The sequence below is a fragment of the Epinephelus fuscoguttatus genome, linkage group LG16, assembly GCF_011397635.1.
Source record: "Epinephelus fuscoguttatus linkage group LG16, E.fuscoguttatus.final_Chr_v1".
NCBI classification, from domain to species: Eukaryota; Metazoa; Chordata; class Actinopteri; order Perciformes; family Serranidae; genus Epinephelus; species Epinephelus fuscoguttatus.
The window spans coordinates 37127553-37146670 of NC_064767.1; the positions used below are offsets into that span (position 1 = coordinate 37127553).

A 19118-nucleotide genomic window follows, 5' to 3' on the forward strand; every position below is an offset into this window, starting at 1 on the left:
AAGATGTAAACCTTATTTGTCCCACATTACCTGTCTTGACCCTGAAGTGTGTCCAATACAGGGTACAGTGAATGAAACCATGGCAACAAGCAGTGACACTAAACACAAGTGACCTACACAGAGCGGGGGAGCCATTGTAGTCTACAGAGCTGACCATGTAAGGTTGTCGGAGCTCATTTGTTTCTATCAAACTGCTGACAGTTAAAATCTAAGTTACAACACTGCAGAGACTGAATCAAAGTTGAAACCAGAGCTGCAGAGAGATACAAGGTGTATAACTTAAGATTAAAGCTGCAGCGATATTGCTGCCTTTGAGATTTCACAAAGATGAAAAATGTGCGACACGTATACATGGATGTGTCCGTGCTTATCGACAGACACACGTCGGGACCAACGGAACCCAGCTGTTAACTTCGACTTTCTCCCAGTTCATTAAGATCTCGTAAATTCGGCATCTTTAACCACCAAGCTGTGCTTCCCTTTCTTAAATTGTCTCGTTTTAAGAATCTGACACTTTTATCTGGCGGAAGTCACACCACGAGACACCTATCTAATATTTAGCAACAAAGTTGAACAGCAGCAGTTACAGTTCTGTCTCAGTGTCACAACAATACAAATGAGTGCTTATTCTTACCAAATGTGCCCCGTTAGTTCAGCTAGGAGTGTCCAGTCGTTGAAGCTTTGTTGCTGCTGCCGCCTTCCTGCTTCTTCGTGCTGCCTTCAGGTGCTTTTCTTCAACTCCGGTCTCCCCTCAGTCCTGAACGGAGTCATTAAGCACGAGTCTATTCACCGGTGATAAGAACACGGCCCCTGTCATTAAAGCTGGGACTCCGTGTGCTCAAACACTTTGCTTATTTGTTTGTCGCTCGATCCTAATTAATAGTCTTCTGTTTAAGAAGGCTTAATTAGGCTATGTACAGCATGTATATAGCATTTGTGGGATATAAATAAATCTTAAGGACAAAAGGACCAAAAATAATAATTCACATGAATCCCCGACGATTACAAAAAAAACGCACGCCAGACGTATTACTTTAATTGATTTGCAGGGTGAAAAGTTATAGTTACAATATTTCTTACGGCGTCTGAAGGCAACATCATATACCGGTAGTTTGACTGTAAATAGGAGGAGCAGGCTGATTTGGCTCTATTCTGCCCCTTAGTGGGAAAAATAAGAAGTGCAAACATATCTTTAAATATTTAGTGGCGTTATAACCAGACATAATGGATCTTGCAGCAAGAACTTCCACTGCCACAGCTGCTACATTGCCTCGAGCTAATGATGATATAATTATAGAATACAGCAGTTGTGTAGTGGTAGTTGAGGGGGTGGGTGTAGCCTATTACTAGGTAGATGGGTTGGTTACAGAGGGGGAAGTGGGTATACTCTCCTATATATTCCAATAGATTTTTGGCTGATAGCTGGGTATACTGTAAATGGCCAGAAAAAGCAGGAAGGTATACCATGTATCAGTGGTGTAAGGAAGTTACGACAGGTCCCAGTGCACACTATTATGCATGTATGCTTGACACAATTATAGACTTGACATTGGACAACATCAACATACAAATAACCCAGCAATCATCACTGCATATCTGACAAAAATATCTAAGAACGTAAGAAATTAATCATTTAATCGAATAGTTTTTGTAGTTTATAGCTTATGTAGACATAGAATATAATTCTAATTTAAATGTTTTTGTCACTTAGAAGATATGATGCAGTGAGTCCATGTCAACTACAATAGAGTGCTCCAGGGATGATGTTTTTTTGTAGGCCGACATGAAAGTTGAATGAAAGAAAATAAACTCTGTGGCAAATAAATATTTATGATACGTACACATTTTGTCCAGCAAGAAAATCTGCGCAAATGACAACTGCTCTCATTATTTTTGAAGGGCAAATGCAATCACCAGAACTAAAAAATGTTGACTTAGCATCACCACCACAAGGCTGTAAAGCCATGTTTGGCAAGATGATCTTCTGTAGTCTTATTTAGCCACTTGTTAGCAACCGACACATAAAAGCTTCAAAATTTAAGAGCAGGGTAGTGATGTATTTTATGTTGTATAACAAAACATGAAAGTCTCTTAAGCATGTGTTAGCCACACACCTTATTTCAGGCATGAAACCAAAGACCCATTCAAAAAAACTTATTGACTTTAAGATGAGGGAAACACAAGTGCTAAAGTGCTAAATCATTCCTGGGGCACTCTTTAGTCCAGAATTAGACATCATTGTTACACACAGGCAAACACACAAACACATGTCCACTACAGACAATATGGCACCAAGAAAACAGGCAGCAAAAGAACATAGAATGCATGGCAGAAAAGCTGGACAATCTTTTTTATTATAGTGATGTTACATTAATAATTTAATCAGTTAACGACTTAACTGATAAATGGACTTAACTCCCTAAAAGACTGTCCCATTTTACCTGAACATCAGAGTCATAACAGTGTGGTTGGGGTTCTTGATGCGTTTGATTGTCTAAGTTTTTTTAAGTATTTTACTTGTCAACATATTTTCTTTATAGAAATATAGAGGAGATACATAACAATATCTAAAGGTATAACTCAAGATAGAGTGTTAGGTGGTTTTCTAGGTCTACCAAAAATCTACCAAAAAAAAGTGTCTGAATTACATGACTTTGTCCTATTGATAAAGAATTGGTTTCTTTTTCCTTGAAGCCACACAAACAGCAATTGCATATGATCCATCCAAACCAGTGTGCACCCACAGACACCAGTCTGTTTAAAAGCTGTGTTCAAACGAGGCAGCAATAGTGTTTCTAGTGTCACCTCAGTGTGATCACATTATGATCAGATGTTAAACAAATCCAGTTATTAGTAGAAAAAACAGATCTTACTATATAATGATGAAAACGGTCTGTGTGTCTGTTCCACGTTCTTCTCCTCACTGACTTGGTCAATCCATGTGAAATTTGGCACAGTGGTAGAGGGTCATGGGAGGATGCAAATGAAGCAATGTTACATCAATTGGCCAAAGGGGGGTGCTATTGCAAACTTTGAATGCCTGGTATGTTGTGCAGTGCAGTATGTTGATGCCTCAAGGTGACTGGAGAGATTTAACTCTAATTGGCAACTGGGTGGCGCTATAACAACAGAAAAATGCTTAAAATGGCTAAAATGTGACCAAACGCTGTGGCTCCCCCTGTGGCCAAATGTTTTTTCTTTCTAATTTTTGGTGTGACTAAGTCATGGTATTGTATGCTGTACTCAATGGGTATGGACTAGTTTAGGTTGTTGTGGGAAACAAACCATATGACTGGTTCACCTTTTTATTTTAATTGAGGCATTCATTTGGTAACCCTGTATAGTCAGACTAATTCAGGTACAGTTTGACATTCTTTAAGGTGTAATGCATGCTCAAAACAAATTGACTGACACACAGCACTTGAACATAGAATCAGCTTCTCATTAATTTATCTTAACATTCATACTTGTGGACAGAACACAGTAATCTTACAGAAGCAGCACTCAGAACCATCCTCACCTGCAACCAAACACCATCACTGTGTCTCGCAGCTTTCCATATTTAAATCATTTTACATAACATTTGTTTTATGCATCATCCTTTAAACAAAATGCACAACATTAACAGGCAGGATACACATATGGTACACTTATTTAAGTTGTCCAGAACGTATGCTGAATGTTCTCCTTGTTCCCTGGAAGTATCTCTACAGTCACAGTCAGAAACACACTTTGTATCTTTACCTGATTCTCACCTTCTGATCAGAAGGTCAGACTTTTGAGTGCACAACAACAAACATCAACAGTTTACAAAGTGCCACTGACTATAAAACTCTATATAACAGTTGTGATGTATCAGATGAATGAGCACTGAACTAGAAGTCGACACAGCGGCCTTTTCTCTCCCAGTCTCCGTAGCGGGTGGGCTCTGGACCCCGAGGACCCCCCTTCTCCTTGGTTACAGGGTTAACATCATCAGGGAACTCTGGAGGACAGAGAGGGAATGGTTCAGTTTGAGAGACGCTGCTTCAGTTGAGAAGATTTCCTCCCACACCTGCTTTACTTCAAAACATACAGTATCCACAGTGTCAAATTTATTAGGTCCACCTAGCTTCAACTAATGCAGCCAGCACTTCCCTTTTTTTGACAACATTTCATCACTCAAGGTCCACTTACTGGCCTTTTCCTGGGCTTACAACTGCATTCCACAGAAAGTTATTTAGCTGTTTTTGTCTGCTTTCTCTTTAAGTCAAGAATGAACTTTCACACTCATTAGGTGCAGACTGAACTTCATGGTCACAATTTGGAGGGTCCAGTTTGGACTGTTGATGAATTATTGTATGTTATACTGAGTGATGTTTCTAATACTGTATACACTATAAATGGGGTGGACAAAATATAAGAAACATACAATTTGACAGAAATGCATTGCAGCACTTTAAACAATTTCACAAAAAAACTGAATATTAAAAGCATCATAATGGATTTAATTCAGGACTGCTTTATTATACCTAGGTGTACCTAATAAACTGGCAACTGGATGTAATTACTGTAATAATGATCACTTTGTGTGAACTGTATGTGTTTCTAATGAGACATTCTGATCAGATTCTTCATAAAGGTATGCAAACAAAAACATGTGACTGCTTTTTTTTTTATAAAGTGCACTGATACGAAATTTTCAAGAACTGATCTGTCTGCTGTGGCCAGTGCTGGAAGACTAACTAACCAACAACATTATTAATAAACACAACATATGTTCTCTTAACTGCCTTTCATGATTGTACTGCTGCAATCAAGAAGAACTGTAGCTTCTACTCAACATTAAAGGAATACTTAACCCCCAAAATGACCATTTGTTTATCAGTAACTCATCCCGGGTTATGCTGAATTCATGAAGAAAACTTTCTTGCATGCCTCCACAGTGAAACGAGAATACAAATACTGAGAAAATTCTTGACAAATTGAAGTCATAGGGGTCCATGTTCGACAATAGCAGAAGTATGTTAAAAATATCCGTTTACAAACTCTCAAAAAACTCATGCTGTATAATCTAGGTCTCATTTATCCATTCATATGCTCAGTACTTCCCAAACAGACAGCCCTGTCTGATGGGAAACTGAACTAAAGGTGAAATTTATCAATGCTCTCTTCAAAGCCAAACTCCATTGAGAATTGCAGTGATTTTACCTCGCAGAACACAGGAACTGCTGGTCTCAATCGCTAGTTTAAGTTACTTTAGTGACATTGGTGTTTTAAAGGGTTAGTTTGGATGCACCATTTTCACTTATAGTTCAGTTCCCCATTGGAAAAGGCTGTCTGTTTGAGACTCATAAATGAAACCTGGATTATACTGCTTGGACCGTGTTATAAACTGACTTTTTGATATAGTTTTGCTGTTCAGGGTTACCAGAATTTTTTTCGAAAGAATTTTCCATGACTTCCTTATGTAGTCTGAAATAGGCTTATATAACAATACAGCCATACATTGTTAAACAAGCACTTCCAGGGCATTTGCAGATATGCAAACCACTAGCGCTTGCTAACTTTACTAGCTCATACACATTTCTGCCACCAACTAGCTGCATATGCCAGCAGACCAGACTGACACACACGGGTACTTCACAAAACCTCAAATAGTATTACAAGGAACATATGTCACACAACATTAGACATGTTCAGTCAGGACCACTTTTGTCAAAGAAAACTTCATTTTCATTTGCGGTATTATATGGTGGTATAGCTGTTCCGGGGCTTCTCTGCCTTTCCTCGGTCAGCCAAAGGCAGAGAGAGCACACCTCTGTGCCCTTCCACACGCCTACCAGGAAAGCCTAAGGCAAGGAGAGCAGCAGCAAAGACCCCCCAGGAACAGAACAGAGCAGCATCGATGACAAACAGAAATGACATTGATAAGTCAGACACAACGCGAAAAAAGGAGGAGCTGGGGTGGAGGTGGGTTGCAAAGCAGCTTGCAGAGGAAGCAGCAACAGTAGGCAGGCCAAAGCAGTTTAGATAGGGCGCCCTGAATGAGATTTGCCAATTGGTTACATAGAAAGGAATCGTGATCTATCAGCTGACTACCCTCCATCAATCAGCTGACTAGGCTGTTTGAGATCAGCTGATGTAGCTGGGATTTGAGCTGAGTTTGACAACATGTCTGAATTTTGGGTATTTTACTGAAGATAACTTAAACAATGGTCCTAACTGTGTACTGTCAAAACTTTTCCAATACATTTTGTGAAATCCAGGCCTGGAAAACAGTTTCTCTAATTTCATAACTTTTCCAGGAATTTCATGACTGTGGGAACTCTGGCTGTTGTTAAACACAGACTCCTATGACTTCAGTTCATCAAGAAGTTTTTCCACATTTGATTTTTTTCTTCAGTCACTGCAGGCATGTCATAGCATAGGCTGAGGATTGATAAAGTATTCCTTTGTAATTTGATCTCTCAGTTTGAGTCCAAGTCAAAGACAGACGGTCAGAATACTCACTTTGCAGAACATCTTGGCTCTTCTCGGAGCTGTCAAACCGACCCTGCGGAGTTTTGGCTTTCTTCAGCGGCTCTTTGTCCTTCACCGCTCCGCTGGCTGCCCGGGAACACCCTGAACAAGACACAATGGAAACCAGGATAATGTGGAGTCACTGGGCTGTCTGCAGCCAGTGTACAGTGTAGGACACAGTTAGCCTCAAAAGACCTCCAGCTCTGATTTAACCCTTAGCTAACGATCAGTGTCAGAGTTTAGCTCTACCATAGCCATTGGACCATCCTGTATCATACTCTACGGTGTGTTAAACACTTCAGTATAAAAACAGCAGCTTTGTGAATGCAGTTTTAGCACACGAGAAAACCCTGGAGTTAGTTCCTTTCCTGAGGCTACATTAGCTAACAGCAGCACACACTGACCTGTATTTAAACTGTAGGACTGTAGCAGTCTGCTGGCCGAAGCACAATACGTTAACCGCAGACTCAGAGACATGTCTGCAGCTGTTTGGAGAACAGAGAAAAGCAGAGTAACTCTGTGACTTTCTGCTGCTCGGACACTTATACAATTGTGTTGTTGTTCCTGTTTTGTCGCGCTTCGTCTACGTAAATTGCATCATCATGTAGCGACGGAAAATGGCGATAAGTCAGTGCAGTGTTTAACGGAGGCCAGTAGGGGGAGCAAGCACTGTACAGTAATCACAGCCACATCTGTTGTGCTGTTAATGTGTGTTAACAGCAGTGGTGGAGAAAGTATTCAGATCCTTTACTTAAAAAGCACAAGTAGCCTACTAATACCAAACGGTAAAAAATATACTTGGTTACTAGTAAAAGTCCTGCATTGAAAATGTTACTTAACTAAGAGTAAGTACAATCATAGAAATGTATTAAAGTTTTAAAATTAAAAGTAATCAATGCAGACACTTGTAATTAATGTAATAAATCAAAAAAATCAAAAGAAAAAGCAGTAAGATGTCATATTTGAGAAGCTGGAACCATGAAATGTTTTTGCATTTAAAATGACTAAAACAATTACAGTTAATATTCTGATCAATCGACTAATCATTTCAGTTGTGCTGGTATATTTTCATATGATTTGTGTACAAAAATCTAAAATAATTTATAATGGACTAAAGTTATCAAATAATTGTAGTGGAGTAAAAGGTACAAAAAAAGTGTAAGTAGAAAGTGGCATAAGATTAAAATATTCAAGTAAAGTAATAATATCTCAAATTTGTTCTTAAGTACAGCACTTGAGTAAATGTTCTTAGTCATATTCCAGCACTGGGCAGCACAATAACTGAAATTACAGTAACTGGGATCAGTGGACCAAGTATAGTGAGATGTCTGTGGCCCACAAATTTATAATCCAATCATTGTAATTACTGTGAGACATTATCTAAATCTGATGCTGCATTTTTAATGTTCCTCAAATTTAGACATACAATTTTGTGGACTGTGATAGTGTTTCTTATCTTAGTAAGATTTCTCTCGACTACTCACAACATTTTGTCTTACGAGAAGAGCAAAAATAAGATTGGTGAATCCCAGAAATCAATGTATACTAACGAAATGAGAACATATTGTGGATATGACCTCAAAAATAAGAGACCATTTGCTCACTTCCTGCATGAGACCAAGAGTGTCACAAACACCCTGGAGTGACTCTTTGTATCATCAGAAGCACCTGAAAGTGGCTGTATGTATACAGTGAGCAACTTTGACAGCTGATCCTTGATGAAAAGCACAAGAAAAGGTTGAAAGCTCTGAGAAGAGCTTGTTAGTGGACACTGGGAAAAGTTTATATTAGGTCTACTTTTTCCAAGAGAGTAAACCTTCACACTGTCACCAAAGTGTTTGTGACCTTGAGTCATATGTGACTGTATGTGGATATACTGTATACTGTGGACATTCCGTACAAACTGTATGTGTCAGTCTATCGTGTGATTCCAATACCATGCTCATGAATGTGCAGCCTTCTCTCCTTCGGTTTCAGGCTTTCTACGAGATGTGGAACCTGCTGCAGTGATGTGCTCCCCTTCAGACACAAGAGCATCAGTGAGGTCCAACTCTGATGTTGATAGTGGTTAGGTCTGGCTCGCAGTCAGAGCTCGGGTTTATCCCAGCGGTGTTGGATGGGTTTGAGGTCAGGGTCTTTGACAGCAAAGTGCATTTGTTTAGGGAGCTGGCTTTGTGCGCAGGAACATAGTCACAATGAAAAAGGAAAAGGATAAACACAGTTGGAAGAATAATGTGCTGTAAAATATCACTGTATGATGGAACATTACAATTTCTCTTTACTCAGGGTGCCCAATAGCTCAGTGGTTATAGCGGGCATCCCATGTACAAAGGCATTGATTCCAGCCTGTGGCCCTTTGTTGCATGTCATCCCTCTGCTCTCCCTCCTCACACTGAAGTCTGTCCTGTCTAATAAAGCCAAAAACAAAATCTTGTAATAAGGATTTTTCTTTATTCAAGTGAAGGGCCCCAAAGGAAGCTGGAAAACAAAACAAAAAAACAAACATTTGTGCTGTGCAGAGTGGTGTATTTTTCTCAACTGGCTTCATCTTTATCAGCTCTCTCCCCAGGGTAAAGTCGTGTGTGTGTGTGTGTGTGTGTGTGTGTGTGTGTGTGTGTGTGTGTGTGTGAGAGAGAGGAATGCCATCAGGTTTCAATGGAGCTCAGCTCCATCAGCTCAGTGCAGATATTTCTGAGTGGATGATGAAATTCTTCTTTACATTCCTCTTCAACCTTTTAGAGAGCAGTCCTGGAGAATGTCACATCACACACTATACACACACACATGCACCCACGCACATACACCAACACACGCACATTGCTAAACAGCTGAATCAGCATACACTGCTGACTCTAACACACACCCAAAAACTCTTGGACAAAATTACATTTACATATTTTTTTCATCACAGAATGTTTATAGATATGCATCAAAATATACACATTTTGTGAGATGTCTATGTAAAAGAGGAACAAAGAAAACACGAGAGTGTGTTGTGTACAGTATTGAAAAAAGAATCTGAATAACCAATCTTTGTCACATTCTAAACTGAAAAATCTTCAGCAGATTTCCTTTGGGCACCCACCCTTCATGCACAATCCTCTGGGACCATATGTGAGAGCTGAGTCTTCAGTGAAACGACCTACTACTTGACATTTTTCCCTCAAGGTTTTTCAACTTCAAAATGGCACTTTTTCAGCCATCTGCACTCTGGAGAACAGTTTATGATAAATGGGACGAGATAACACTTGAAACCCCAAAGTGTGGTTTACATGATTCAAAGTGTGAGCAGCCATTCCTCCTCTGTCGTCCTCTAACGTTACCTTCTTGAAATTGAAGAACGGAGGAGGAGAGAGAGAGAGGCACAACAGGTAACGTTAGAGGACGAGAGAGGAGGAATGGCTGCTGGAAGGCTTTAGCTCTGGAGATTGGTGGTGTACCTGTGAATGCTGTGCCCTAATGCCCACAGAAGAGGAATACCTCTGTTGCAAGGAATGGGACCGGTTGCAGCCTAAGCTAAATGGTAAACAACAAACATGGCACCACACCGGTAAGGTAAGACAACACGTTTACATGTCGTTTTCTATATGTTCTCTGACATTTATCCTAACGATATGAGGTGGTCTTTGTAGAGAAAAAGCTTGTTTAGTGGACTAACTTTGCACTTGAAAGGATGCCCATTCAATTACGTTTTAACAGGTCTGACGCTACGGCTGTATCTAGGCTAATGGCTAACATGCTAACTATTATTTCTATGTCACTAGTGACTTGAAACAAATTTAGGACGATAGGAGACAGGTTGAAATAAACCAAAATTTCCCTTTAAGTCCGTCAATTCTCTTTTCTTTCCATTGTTCCCAGTATATGCTGGACAACCTGTTCTCATCTCAACTCATCAAATATTGCCACTTTGTCGGTGGACTTTCATATCTATATGATACACTAGGTATCCTTTTGTGTCTGTTGCTGATGTTCCGGGACTCTATGTCAATTTATGCTAGGTTCACACTGCACAAAGTCAGCCTGATTGTAGCCCAACGTAGTGTTGTACGCTGTCAGCTTGGATTGTGGACAACAATGAGTGTCGTACATGATAATCCACCCTGTTATCTTGTGTAGTGTGTCATAGTAGACGACAACTGATGCCATGTCTTGGACGCCTCACTAAGTCCTGACAGAAAGTCTAGCATGTTTGATTTTTTGCTCCCGTCACAGCCGTCACTTTGACCAATAGAAACACAGTGCTAGACAACCGTATGGCAACAACACAAAATGATGGCACCTCAGCAACCTGGTGAATACTGCCATTAGCTTCAGGCAGGTTATTTCTTCATAATGGAGGACGTATAGGAATACATTTAAAAATAGTGGCGGGGCTTTTACTCACCACAACTGCTAAGGGCACCAGCTTCATTTGAAACAGACTACATAAGAGATGGGCCTTTACTTAATCCCTCTGTAATTTTCTATTTTACTTTTAATCTGTTCCCGTTTGCCTTGTTAAAGTTAATGCATCACACAGTCATTTCAAACTCAACACTTCCTGTAACTGTTTCAAATTAAAAGCCCCTTATAACTTCGGTTGAGAGAATCCCTCCATTTTCGAAACATGCTTTTATTGTGAAGCATTTGCAGGTGTGAGGCCAGCATTATGTTTGTTACATACATTGTGTCTTTTCAAAATACACTTCCATTTTCACAGGGATGAGAACCAGCTGTGCTGGAATAATACCAGGTTGGCTGCTCATCACAATTTACATATTTGAACTGTTATATGTTATATATGTCAATAAAGTGTTATAAAAGATTTATTGCAGGTTTCAGGCTCTGGTCTTATCAGTCAATATTGTGTTTTACTCTGTCTGAGGAAGGGCCTTGTGCCCGAAACTTCACCCATCCTATGAAGTGATTAAATTTTATTTGCATTGGAGCTTTTTCGGTGTGCGGACTTCTTTTCCTCTATTTTACATGATTCTACAGTAGCCCAGAACAGACAAACCAAACACCGGCTCTAGATAGGGACAGTCGCGTTTTTGCGTTTTGGTGTCGACTACCTCCAGTTTGCAGCACCTCTGTGACAAGAACATCATAAAAAAAACTGATCTTTTTAACGTGACACTGTTTTATTCAGTGGTTTACTGATTTAAATCACCTGGTCTTTGTGTTTTGGAGAGTAAGAGACCTCTGTTGATAATGTGGCTTTAAGGAAAAACCTCCTTAACGATGAACACTCATCTGCAGTCCACACTGCTTGATGCCATTAACTCCCCCTAAATCTTACACACTGAATCTTTATTGCTACATATTCCCATATTTCCACATGAAGTTATCAGATATGAGTATATGCAGTAGGGCAGCCTTGGTTTTATTTTTATTGGTTGTTATCACATATGGCTGTTATTCCCTATGAATGCGTAGCTGCCATGTGTTGTAACTGAGGTTCTTCCAGACTGGATACATGTTGCCTATTGTTATTATTTTAACACATAACGTCTCATGTTTATAATTACGTTTTGTGCCTGATAGTGATTTATGACTGATCAAGACACTGCACAACATCAGTGATTCAAAAATAACTGTGGGAACAAGAAACTAGTTTCTGCCTTTAAATTTACTCAAAGTGACAAAATCTATATTGTCTATACGTGACATGAAAATGAACATGAATAAAAAATGTATTTACACTTCATACTAAATAGATTTTGAATTTACTTGTATTCTCATCTCTGCAGAAAGAAAAATGAATTTCAGTGTCCAAAATATATTATAGTCATCAGTATGAATAAAATATTTAGGCTGTTTTAGAGCTTTTACACGTGCGCGCGCGCGAGCACACACACACACACACACACACACACACACACACACACACACACACACACACACCTGACCTGCTTCCACACCTCAGCACAGTGGTGAGAGAGAAATAAGAAAATACAGTAAAATGTTTATACAAAAATAAGAGTCCAGGGAAATATGAAATGTGGTCAACTGTGGTCATACTGTGACCAATAAATGTGATTTTTTAAAATCTGAAGCTTTGGTGACCTTTAGGCCCATTTCTCTCAAAATCATAAAATGGTGAATGTTGCCTTAAATCATCACATGGAGTCTTTTCATTTTGTCACATTATGAGTGCATAGAAAGGTGCTAAAACAAGTGCTCTGTTACTTTGCAGTTGAGTAAACAGTCCATAAATTGCCAGAGAAACACGTATACAGAAACAGACAGACAGTGATGGCAGAGATCTACACAAATATGAAAATATGCTGTTTATGAAACATCAAATCCCTTATAGGTAAGCTATAATACAACAACTCACTGATACCAGTCTGCTCTGGTCCTCTCATCGACATCTTGCACTTAAAGTAGCACAATGTTCATCGTGATGACTCCGAGGTATTTCCAAAATGTCCATCTGCTCTCTGCAGGGCTGAAACAGGAATTCAGTCCAGACCTCTGCAGGATCCGGATCAGACCCCCATTAGATGAGAGCCGTGCAGAGGGACCCCATCTATTGCAAGCTGCAGCACCACAGTCTGTCTGACAGAAGGTGGGTGATAATAAGAGCAGAGAGATGACCTGATCTCCCCTGCTCGGACCACCTCAGCGGCCTACAGCCCGTGTCTCTGCCCTCCAGCAGTCAGTCGGTATCGGTGCAACACCGGCGCAGATCCCCAGCTGGAGGCCGTGTGTTGGCTCTACTCGCAGGCCGACACGCTGCTGATCTTGGCGGTGTTCTCGGTCCATGGCTGTAGGTTTTGCAGGGCGAACAGAGAGCTGTTTTGCAGGCATAACGGGTCCGGAGTCACCGGCTGGTTGATGGTTTTCTGGAAGGCCTCCTGTTGCAGCTGCATGAGGATCCGGTTGGCCTGCTGCCGCTCCGCCTCCCGCTCCTCCGCCGTCTGCCGCCTGCAACGGCGACAACAAAACACCGCGGAGACGTTCTTAATCCAACCAAAACGCATACAATAATCCTAATTTCATAACCTAATATAGCCTTTCCAATATAGACTACTGCATTCTGTGTTTCTGTCCTCCATTGTTTTATCAACTAACAACAATAGTTGATTTAAAAGGTGGATTTCCTGGGTTGAACTATCGAACGACACGGCATCCAGTTATTATACCAATGTTATTCTACTACTACTGCTACTGCTACTAATTATTATGATGATGATACTAATGTCTTTACAGTAGGTAAATTAGCCTATTACAAAATCTAATCATTGTCCTAAAAAATAAGGTAAAGAAGCCGTGGCATTATAAAATATGCATTTCGAAATAATTGTGAAAATTGTAGTAGGCTATTAAAAATATTCAAATAGCTTAACTAGATAGACCTATTAATTCAGGAGAATAGTATAGGCTATATATATATATATATATATATATATATATATATATATATATATATATATTTACACGAAATTAGCCGCTCAGATCCTTTTAAAAAAAAGTAAAATAAGTTTGTTTGTCAATAACATTTTCTTTCCTCTTATGTAAACAAGGATTATTTTTGAATAACGCAGACGCAGAGACAATATTTCAAAGACTGTTTTTGAGTTTCTGCCTTGTCCACTTAAGCGTTAAACTGTTTTTCAAAATAATATTGTACTCTTTATATTACTGACGAAAATGTTATTCGATACCGCGAGACAGATTTATGATGAATCCCTTTATGATTTTAAATGAATTTGTATGACACATCCAAGAAGGTTTTTCATTTTTCATCTAGGCTTTATAAAAATGTTGCCCGCCCTTTTACCATATTTCTTTTTGATAAATAATTTGCCGAAAATGCCGTTAAAGTCAACGAATACGGGTTTTTTCCTTAAAAAAAAAACAGCCACGATGTTTTATTTCTGCCTCTGAGGCTTTATTCTGACTGAAGACTGACACTGTAAAGGAAGCTTTCTATGTCTCCTGGTGCAAATGGAGGCAGGAGTCTCTTCATATCAAGTCAGCAAATGAGACCGCAGTCAGTGTTTATCTCACTGTAAACCCAAAACCATCCATAACACAAAAAGTCTACACAAATGCCCCATATTGTCAGAATGACATAATGTTCTCTTAACACAAAACACCATCCATTGTGAGCTTGACATAATCGTTTATGGTAAGTTTACAATTTTAGGGTTTTGAGTTAATTTGACAACAGTTTATAAAGCCTATTTAGCCTAACTAAATCAAGCCCAATTAGCAACACTATCACTGTGCACTTAAAATATATTTTCATAGTTCGATTGAATAAAAAAAAGTTGTTAAAATGTGAACTAATGTTTTTATACTCATACATTATAGAATACAATACATACAATGCTCCAACAACAACAAAAAAAGTTACATTAAACTAACATAAAATTCCTGTCAGTCAAGGGTCATGTGACACATTCATTTTATGTCTGGTGTACTCCAAACTTATTACTTAATATTGCACTAAACTAAAAATTTAAGTGCAAGCTGTTTCCAAAAATGTTTTAGATAAGTGAGCTTATTGGGGTGAATATACAGCTAATGCACCCCTGTAATAAATCCCACCTTCATGGCAGGCGTTGCTATTATTTTGTCCACCCAGTTTAAATTAGTATGGGTAAACTAAAAAGCAAAGCCCTCTCAGTATAACCCTAATACAGTTTAACAGAACCACAAACTGCAGCGAACACAGTGAGCAGAAAGTTACATCAGCTGCTCTCTGAACAGTTTCAACACACACTGAACATTAGAACCACCATGAAGGAGGATTTATGCAGGACTGTTGCATTAGACTATATTAGTTTCAGCTGTACTTTATAACTGGCTCATTTTTTTTGGTTAGGGATTGTTTTTTATTTATCAGAGAAGGGGGGTTGCTGGGGTGTAACTTCTTTTTTTAAATTTTATTTTAATTCTTTTTTTTTTTTTACCCTCCCCGAAGCTACAAATAATTTTCCTTGAGCCTTCCTGAATGACTGGTGGAAAATGCATGACCCTCCCTGCGCCATAAATTAGTTATTAGATTTCTAAAACTTGCGCTTTGAGGTTTGAATGTTAAAAGTTGAAGATAAAATTCTGGAGTTAAAAAAAGCCTCTGTTTTTCCACTCTTGTCATGCATGCTGGTTAGTTTGTGCAACGGGTTTATTTTTGGCCAAATTTTAAATGAGGCATTAATGAAGTGATGTTGATGATATCACCATTTTAAGATCAGAGATCAGAGATTTTTTTTGTTAGTTTGTTTGCATTTGTTGCACATGATATGTCCATGGATTGTCGGAAATTTGAAAATCCAAGGATAATTTCTGTTTTTATGGTTTCTGGTTGTAATAAATAATGTCATATTGGCTTTTTTTTTTTTAAAACAAAACAAAACAAAACAAAACAAAATTAGCAGTAAAATAAACCATTTAAGTTTTTATGCCCCTTTCCTAAGCCAAAATAAAAACACAAATCCCTCCTGAGTCCTTCAATTTTTGTTTTGACATCCCTCCCTTCTTTTTTTTTTTTTTTGCACCTTGCCCCTCATGACTAATGAACAGTCCCTTATGACTTGGTGTAAACGTGCAATGAACTTTCAGGTAAGGCACAAAAGAACAAGATAGCCAAAGTGGTGGGAGTGAGGCTTATGATGGAAACAGCCATGTCTTTTAAGTATAAAATCTTTATATAATGACATAGCATGGACCAGAGGGACCAGCTGGAGCTCTACATAGCCACTGGAGGACACCAGGCAACCCCTTAGAAGCCAAACAGGCCTCCAAAAAGAATGCTGAGGATCTGGTGGGGTTGGTGGCTCTTAAGTATTAAAAAAAACAGTGCATTGGTAAAGGCTCTTGCCATATGAAGCATGACTCACCTCCATTTGGTGCGTCTGTTTTGGAACCAGGTTTTGACCTGAGCATCGGTCATCTTCAGGGCTTTGGCGAGGGCGGCCCGCTCAGCAGACGCCAGGTACTTCTGCCGGTGGAAGCGCTTTTCCAGCTCACAGATCTGCAGCCGGGTGAAGGACGTCCGAGGCTTCTTCTTCTTGGGAGGCGTCCTGTTCTGGTAGGGATGACCTACACGACGTGTTACAGTGAGGGGTGAGAGGGACACTGGACAGGACAGAAGGGCAAGAGGAAAGGAAAGGAAAAGTCAGGACAGGAGGACAAGATGAGAAAGGAAAAGATAAGCGAAATCAGGACAGAAGAGACAGGCCAGGAAAGGATGGTAAGTTGGGAGAGTATAAGTCAGGACAGGACAGGACAGGATAGGAAAGGAAAGGGAAGGAAAGGAGAGGACAGTATAAGTCAGGAAAGGACAGGAGAGGACAGGACAGGGCAAGTCAGGACAGGAAAGGAGAGGATAGCAAAAGGGATAGTATAGGTCAGGTTAGGGGAGGACAGGAGGGCAGGACGACAGGACAGTACAAGACAGGACAGTACAAGACAGGACAGTACAAGACAGGACAGTACAGGACACAGCAGAGTAGCGCAGTAGAGGACAGGACAGAACAGGACAGAAACAGAGGCGTCCGTATTTGATGTTAAAGGGTTAAACATGGTGTTCATACTGTCTTTTGTTATTGTCTTTGTCTTGGCCTTTAATTTGAAAACGCAAGAGTCACACTGGATAGTTCACTGTTTTCAGTCTGTGTGTGTGTGTAGGTGTGTATGTGTGTGCTATTTATTTACACATTCGTTTCTTACATGATATAAGCAAAGAACCTTTTGGAGAACTTGATTTTTCGATGTATCCAATTATGAAATTATCTATGTAAAATGTATATATTCATATTTGGATTTTTGTTAATTGAACTCATAACCAAAAACATTTTCTGGGCTTTTCTTTATAGACTATATAATTATAACATATTTATATTTTTCTTACAGTAACATGGTTTAATTGGGTTTTAGATGCTCATTGTATCATATTGAACTCCCATCATTATTCATCAATTCTGAACATACATACCAACTTCAGTAAAGCATAGGCTACAGCAAGGTATTTTCTGCTCTGTTTCTGTGTATTGTAAAAAGTTGATTCTTGTTTGTATTGAAAATGGTTAGCTATTTAAAGCCTGGTAAATAAATTCCTGTATTTTTTCCATTTCTACTTCGTTAGTGTTAATTTTTTTTATATTCATATTTTAAACGATATATTTTTTTAAAGGTGACTGGGCTGTCTTAGTTCTCATTTGATCAGGCATCTTGGTTGACCACTAATAATTACTGACTGAATAATCGCCAGTAATTAATTACTGGTTCACTCGTTAAGCAGGCAAATTAAATTCTTTAGGCTTTATATATATTATATCACTTATATCTGCTGAGGTGAAATAACATAGGCTACAACGAACAGTTGATGGCTCAATTGTAGTATCTATTTTTTTTGTGTCTTCTAAAAATACACTAGTGTATACTGTTTCCTTATGCCCAATCTATTCTATTCTATTGTTATTTTATTCTATTCTATTATATAATAATCTATCCTATTCAATTTTATTATGTTATATTATGTTCTATTCTTCTCTTTTCAATTCTATTACCTTATTGTACTGTATTGTTTTGTATTGTATTGTATTGTATTGTGTTATAGGCCTACCTGTGAACCTGTCTTTGGTGTAGCGTCGGTTGCTCTCCATCCAGGGGAACGTCAGGGCGGTCAGGTTGTTGATGTTCCCGCTCACCGGCGGCACGGAGGAGTTCCCGCAGCTCAGAGGCCGGTGCGCGGGGACACGGATGACCCCGGCGGAACTCACGTTAGTCCCGTTGGCATTCACGCCCATGTTCATGTGATAAGCCCCGCCGAGGGAAGCCATTCCGCACGAGCTGCTGGTGCTGTTATATCCGCTGTTACCGTACGTATAGCCGCCACCGTTCATGCCGCTGCTCGCGACGCTGTTGTAGGCCCCGTGTCCGTAGTCCGGCTCGTGCATCCGCGCGCCCAGCATGCAGCTCTGCTCCACGTTACTGAGGATCTGATCGATGCCGAAGCTGATGGGCTCCACGTGCGTGTGCTGCTGCAGATGCGCACCCAGAATCCCTATGTGATCCATGGCCTCCGCGCGGGCCCCCAGCTCCGGCGCGAGGAACAGAGGTTGCTCCACGCGCCGCTCCCCTGGATTCTTTACGTCTGGGCTTCTTCTGCTCGAGCTCCAGTCGTTATCTAGTGCATCTGGCTGTGTGTGCATGCAGGAGAGCGAGGCTGGACTGTTTGTTCCCCCCCGCCCACCTTCTTTGCCGCGCGCGGATATCAATCAAACTGCCAAATAGACAGCGAGAGATTAAGACCCAATTTTAGGCCTGGAAACTCGATTGGCTAAAGACCGTGGGAGCACTATGGAGGCTTTATGGCACACTTCATAAAACACCGATTAACAGCTGGACAAGATCAATAACACAACTATGCAAGATTTATCTGCTTCACACTCTTCATGTGGGCGAGCGCGCGCACGCACACCGGCGAGCTAATGTTCACAGGACTTTATTTTAGTCTAAAGCGGTATAGCACCAAAAGTAAACGTGCGTTTCCGTCCGTTCCGCTGATGCGTTTCACTTTTCTCCTGTCACTGCTTGTTCTCCCATTGAGAATATACAGCCTATTTTATTTTTTTGCGAACTTTTATTTCTTAATAAATTTCATGATTTCTAGTACTGAC

The 19118-nt window shown here is 39.9% G+C and overlaps 3 protein-coding genes across 4 annotated transcripts in view; all 3 read right to left on the reverse strand.

Annotated features, from left to right (window-relative positions):
• Positions 1 to 717, reverse strand: part of cep68 (centrosomal protein 68) — a 29021-nt gene extending 28304 nt beyond the window's left edge. For both annotated transcript variants that reach the window (XM_049601188.1, XM_049601187.1), the window contains exon 1: positions 635 to 717. The gene's annotated coding sequence lies outside the window, so the exon portion shown is untranslated. The remainder of the gene's footprint in view (positions 1 to 634) is intronic.
• A 2704-nt stretch (positions 718 to 3421) lies between these two features.
• Positions 3422 to 7103, reverse strand: sdhaf4 (succinate dehydrogenase complex assembly factor 4). Its single transcript, XM_049601296.1, has 3 exons — positions 6906 to 7103; positions 6493 to 6603; positions 3422 to 3985 (listed from the first exon to the last, which is right to left on the reverse strand). Exons 1-3 carry the CDS (start codon positions 6976 to 6978, stop codon positions 3876 to 3878), a joined length of 294 nt encoding a protein of 97 aa, XP_049457253.1. The 5' UTR covers positions 6979 to 7103; the 3' UTR covers positions 3422 to 3875.
• Positions 7104 to 12471: 5368 nt separating this feature from the next.
• tlx1 (T cell leukemia homeobox 1) lies at positions 12472 to 18540 on the reverse strand. The gene is made up of 3 exons (XM_049601291.1): positions 18062 to 18540; positions 16335 to 16572; positions 12472 to 13413 (listed from the first exon to the last, which is right to left on the reverse strand). Exons 1-3 carry the CDS (start codon positions 18513 to 18515, stop codon positions 13203 to 13205), a joined length of 903 nt encoding a protein of 300 aa, XP_049457248.1. The 5' UTR covers positions 18516 to 18540; the 3' UTR covers positions 12472 to 13202.
• Between the last annotated feature and the right edge of the window lie 578 nt (positions 18541 to 19118).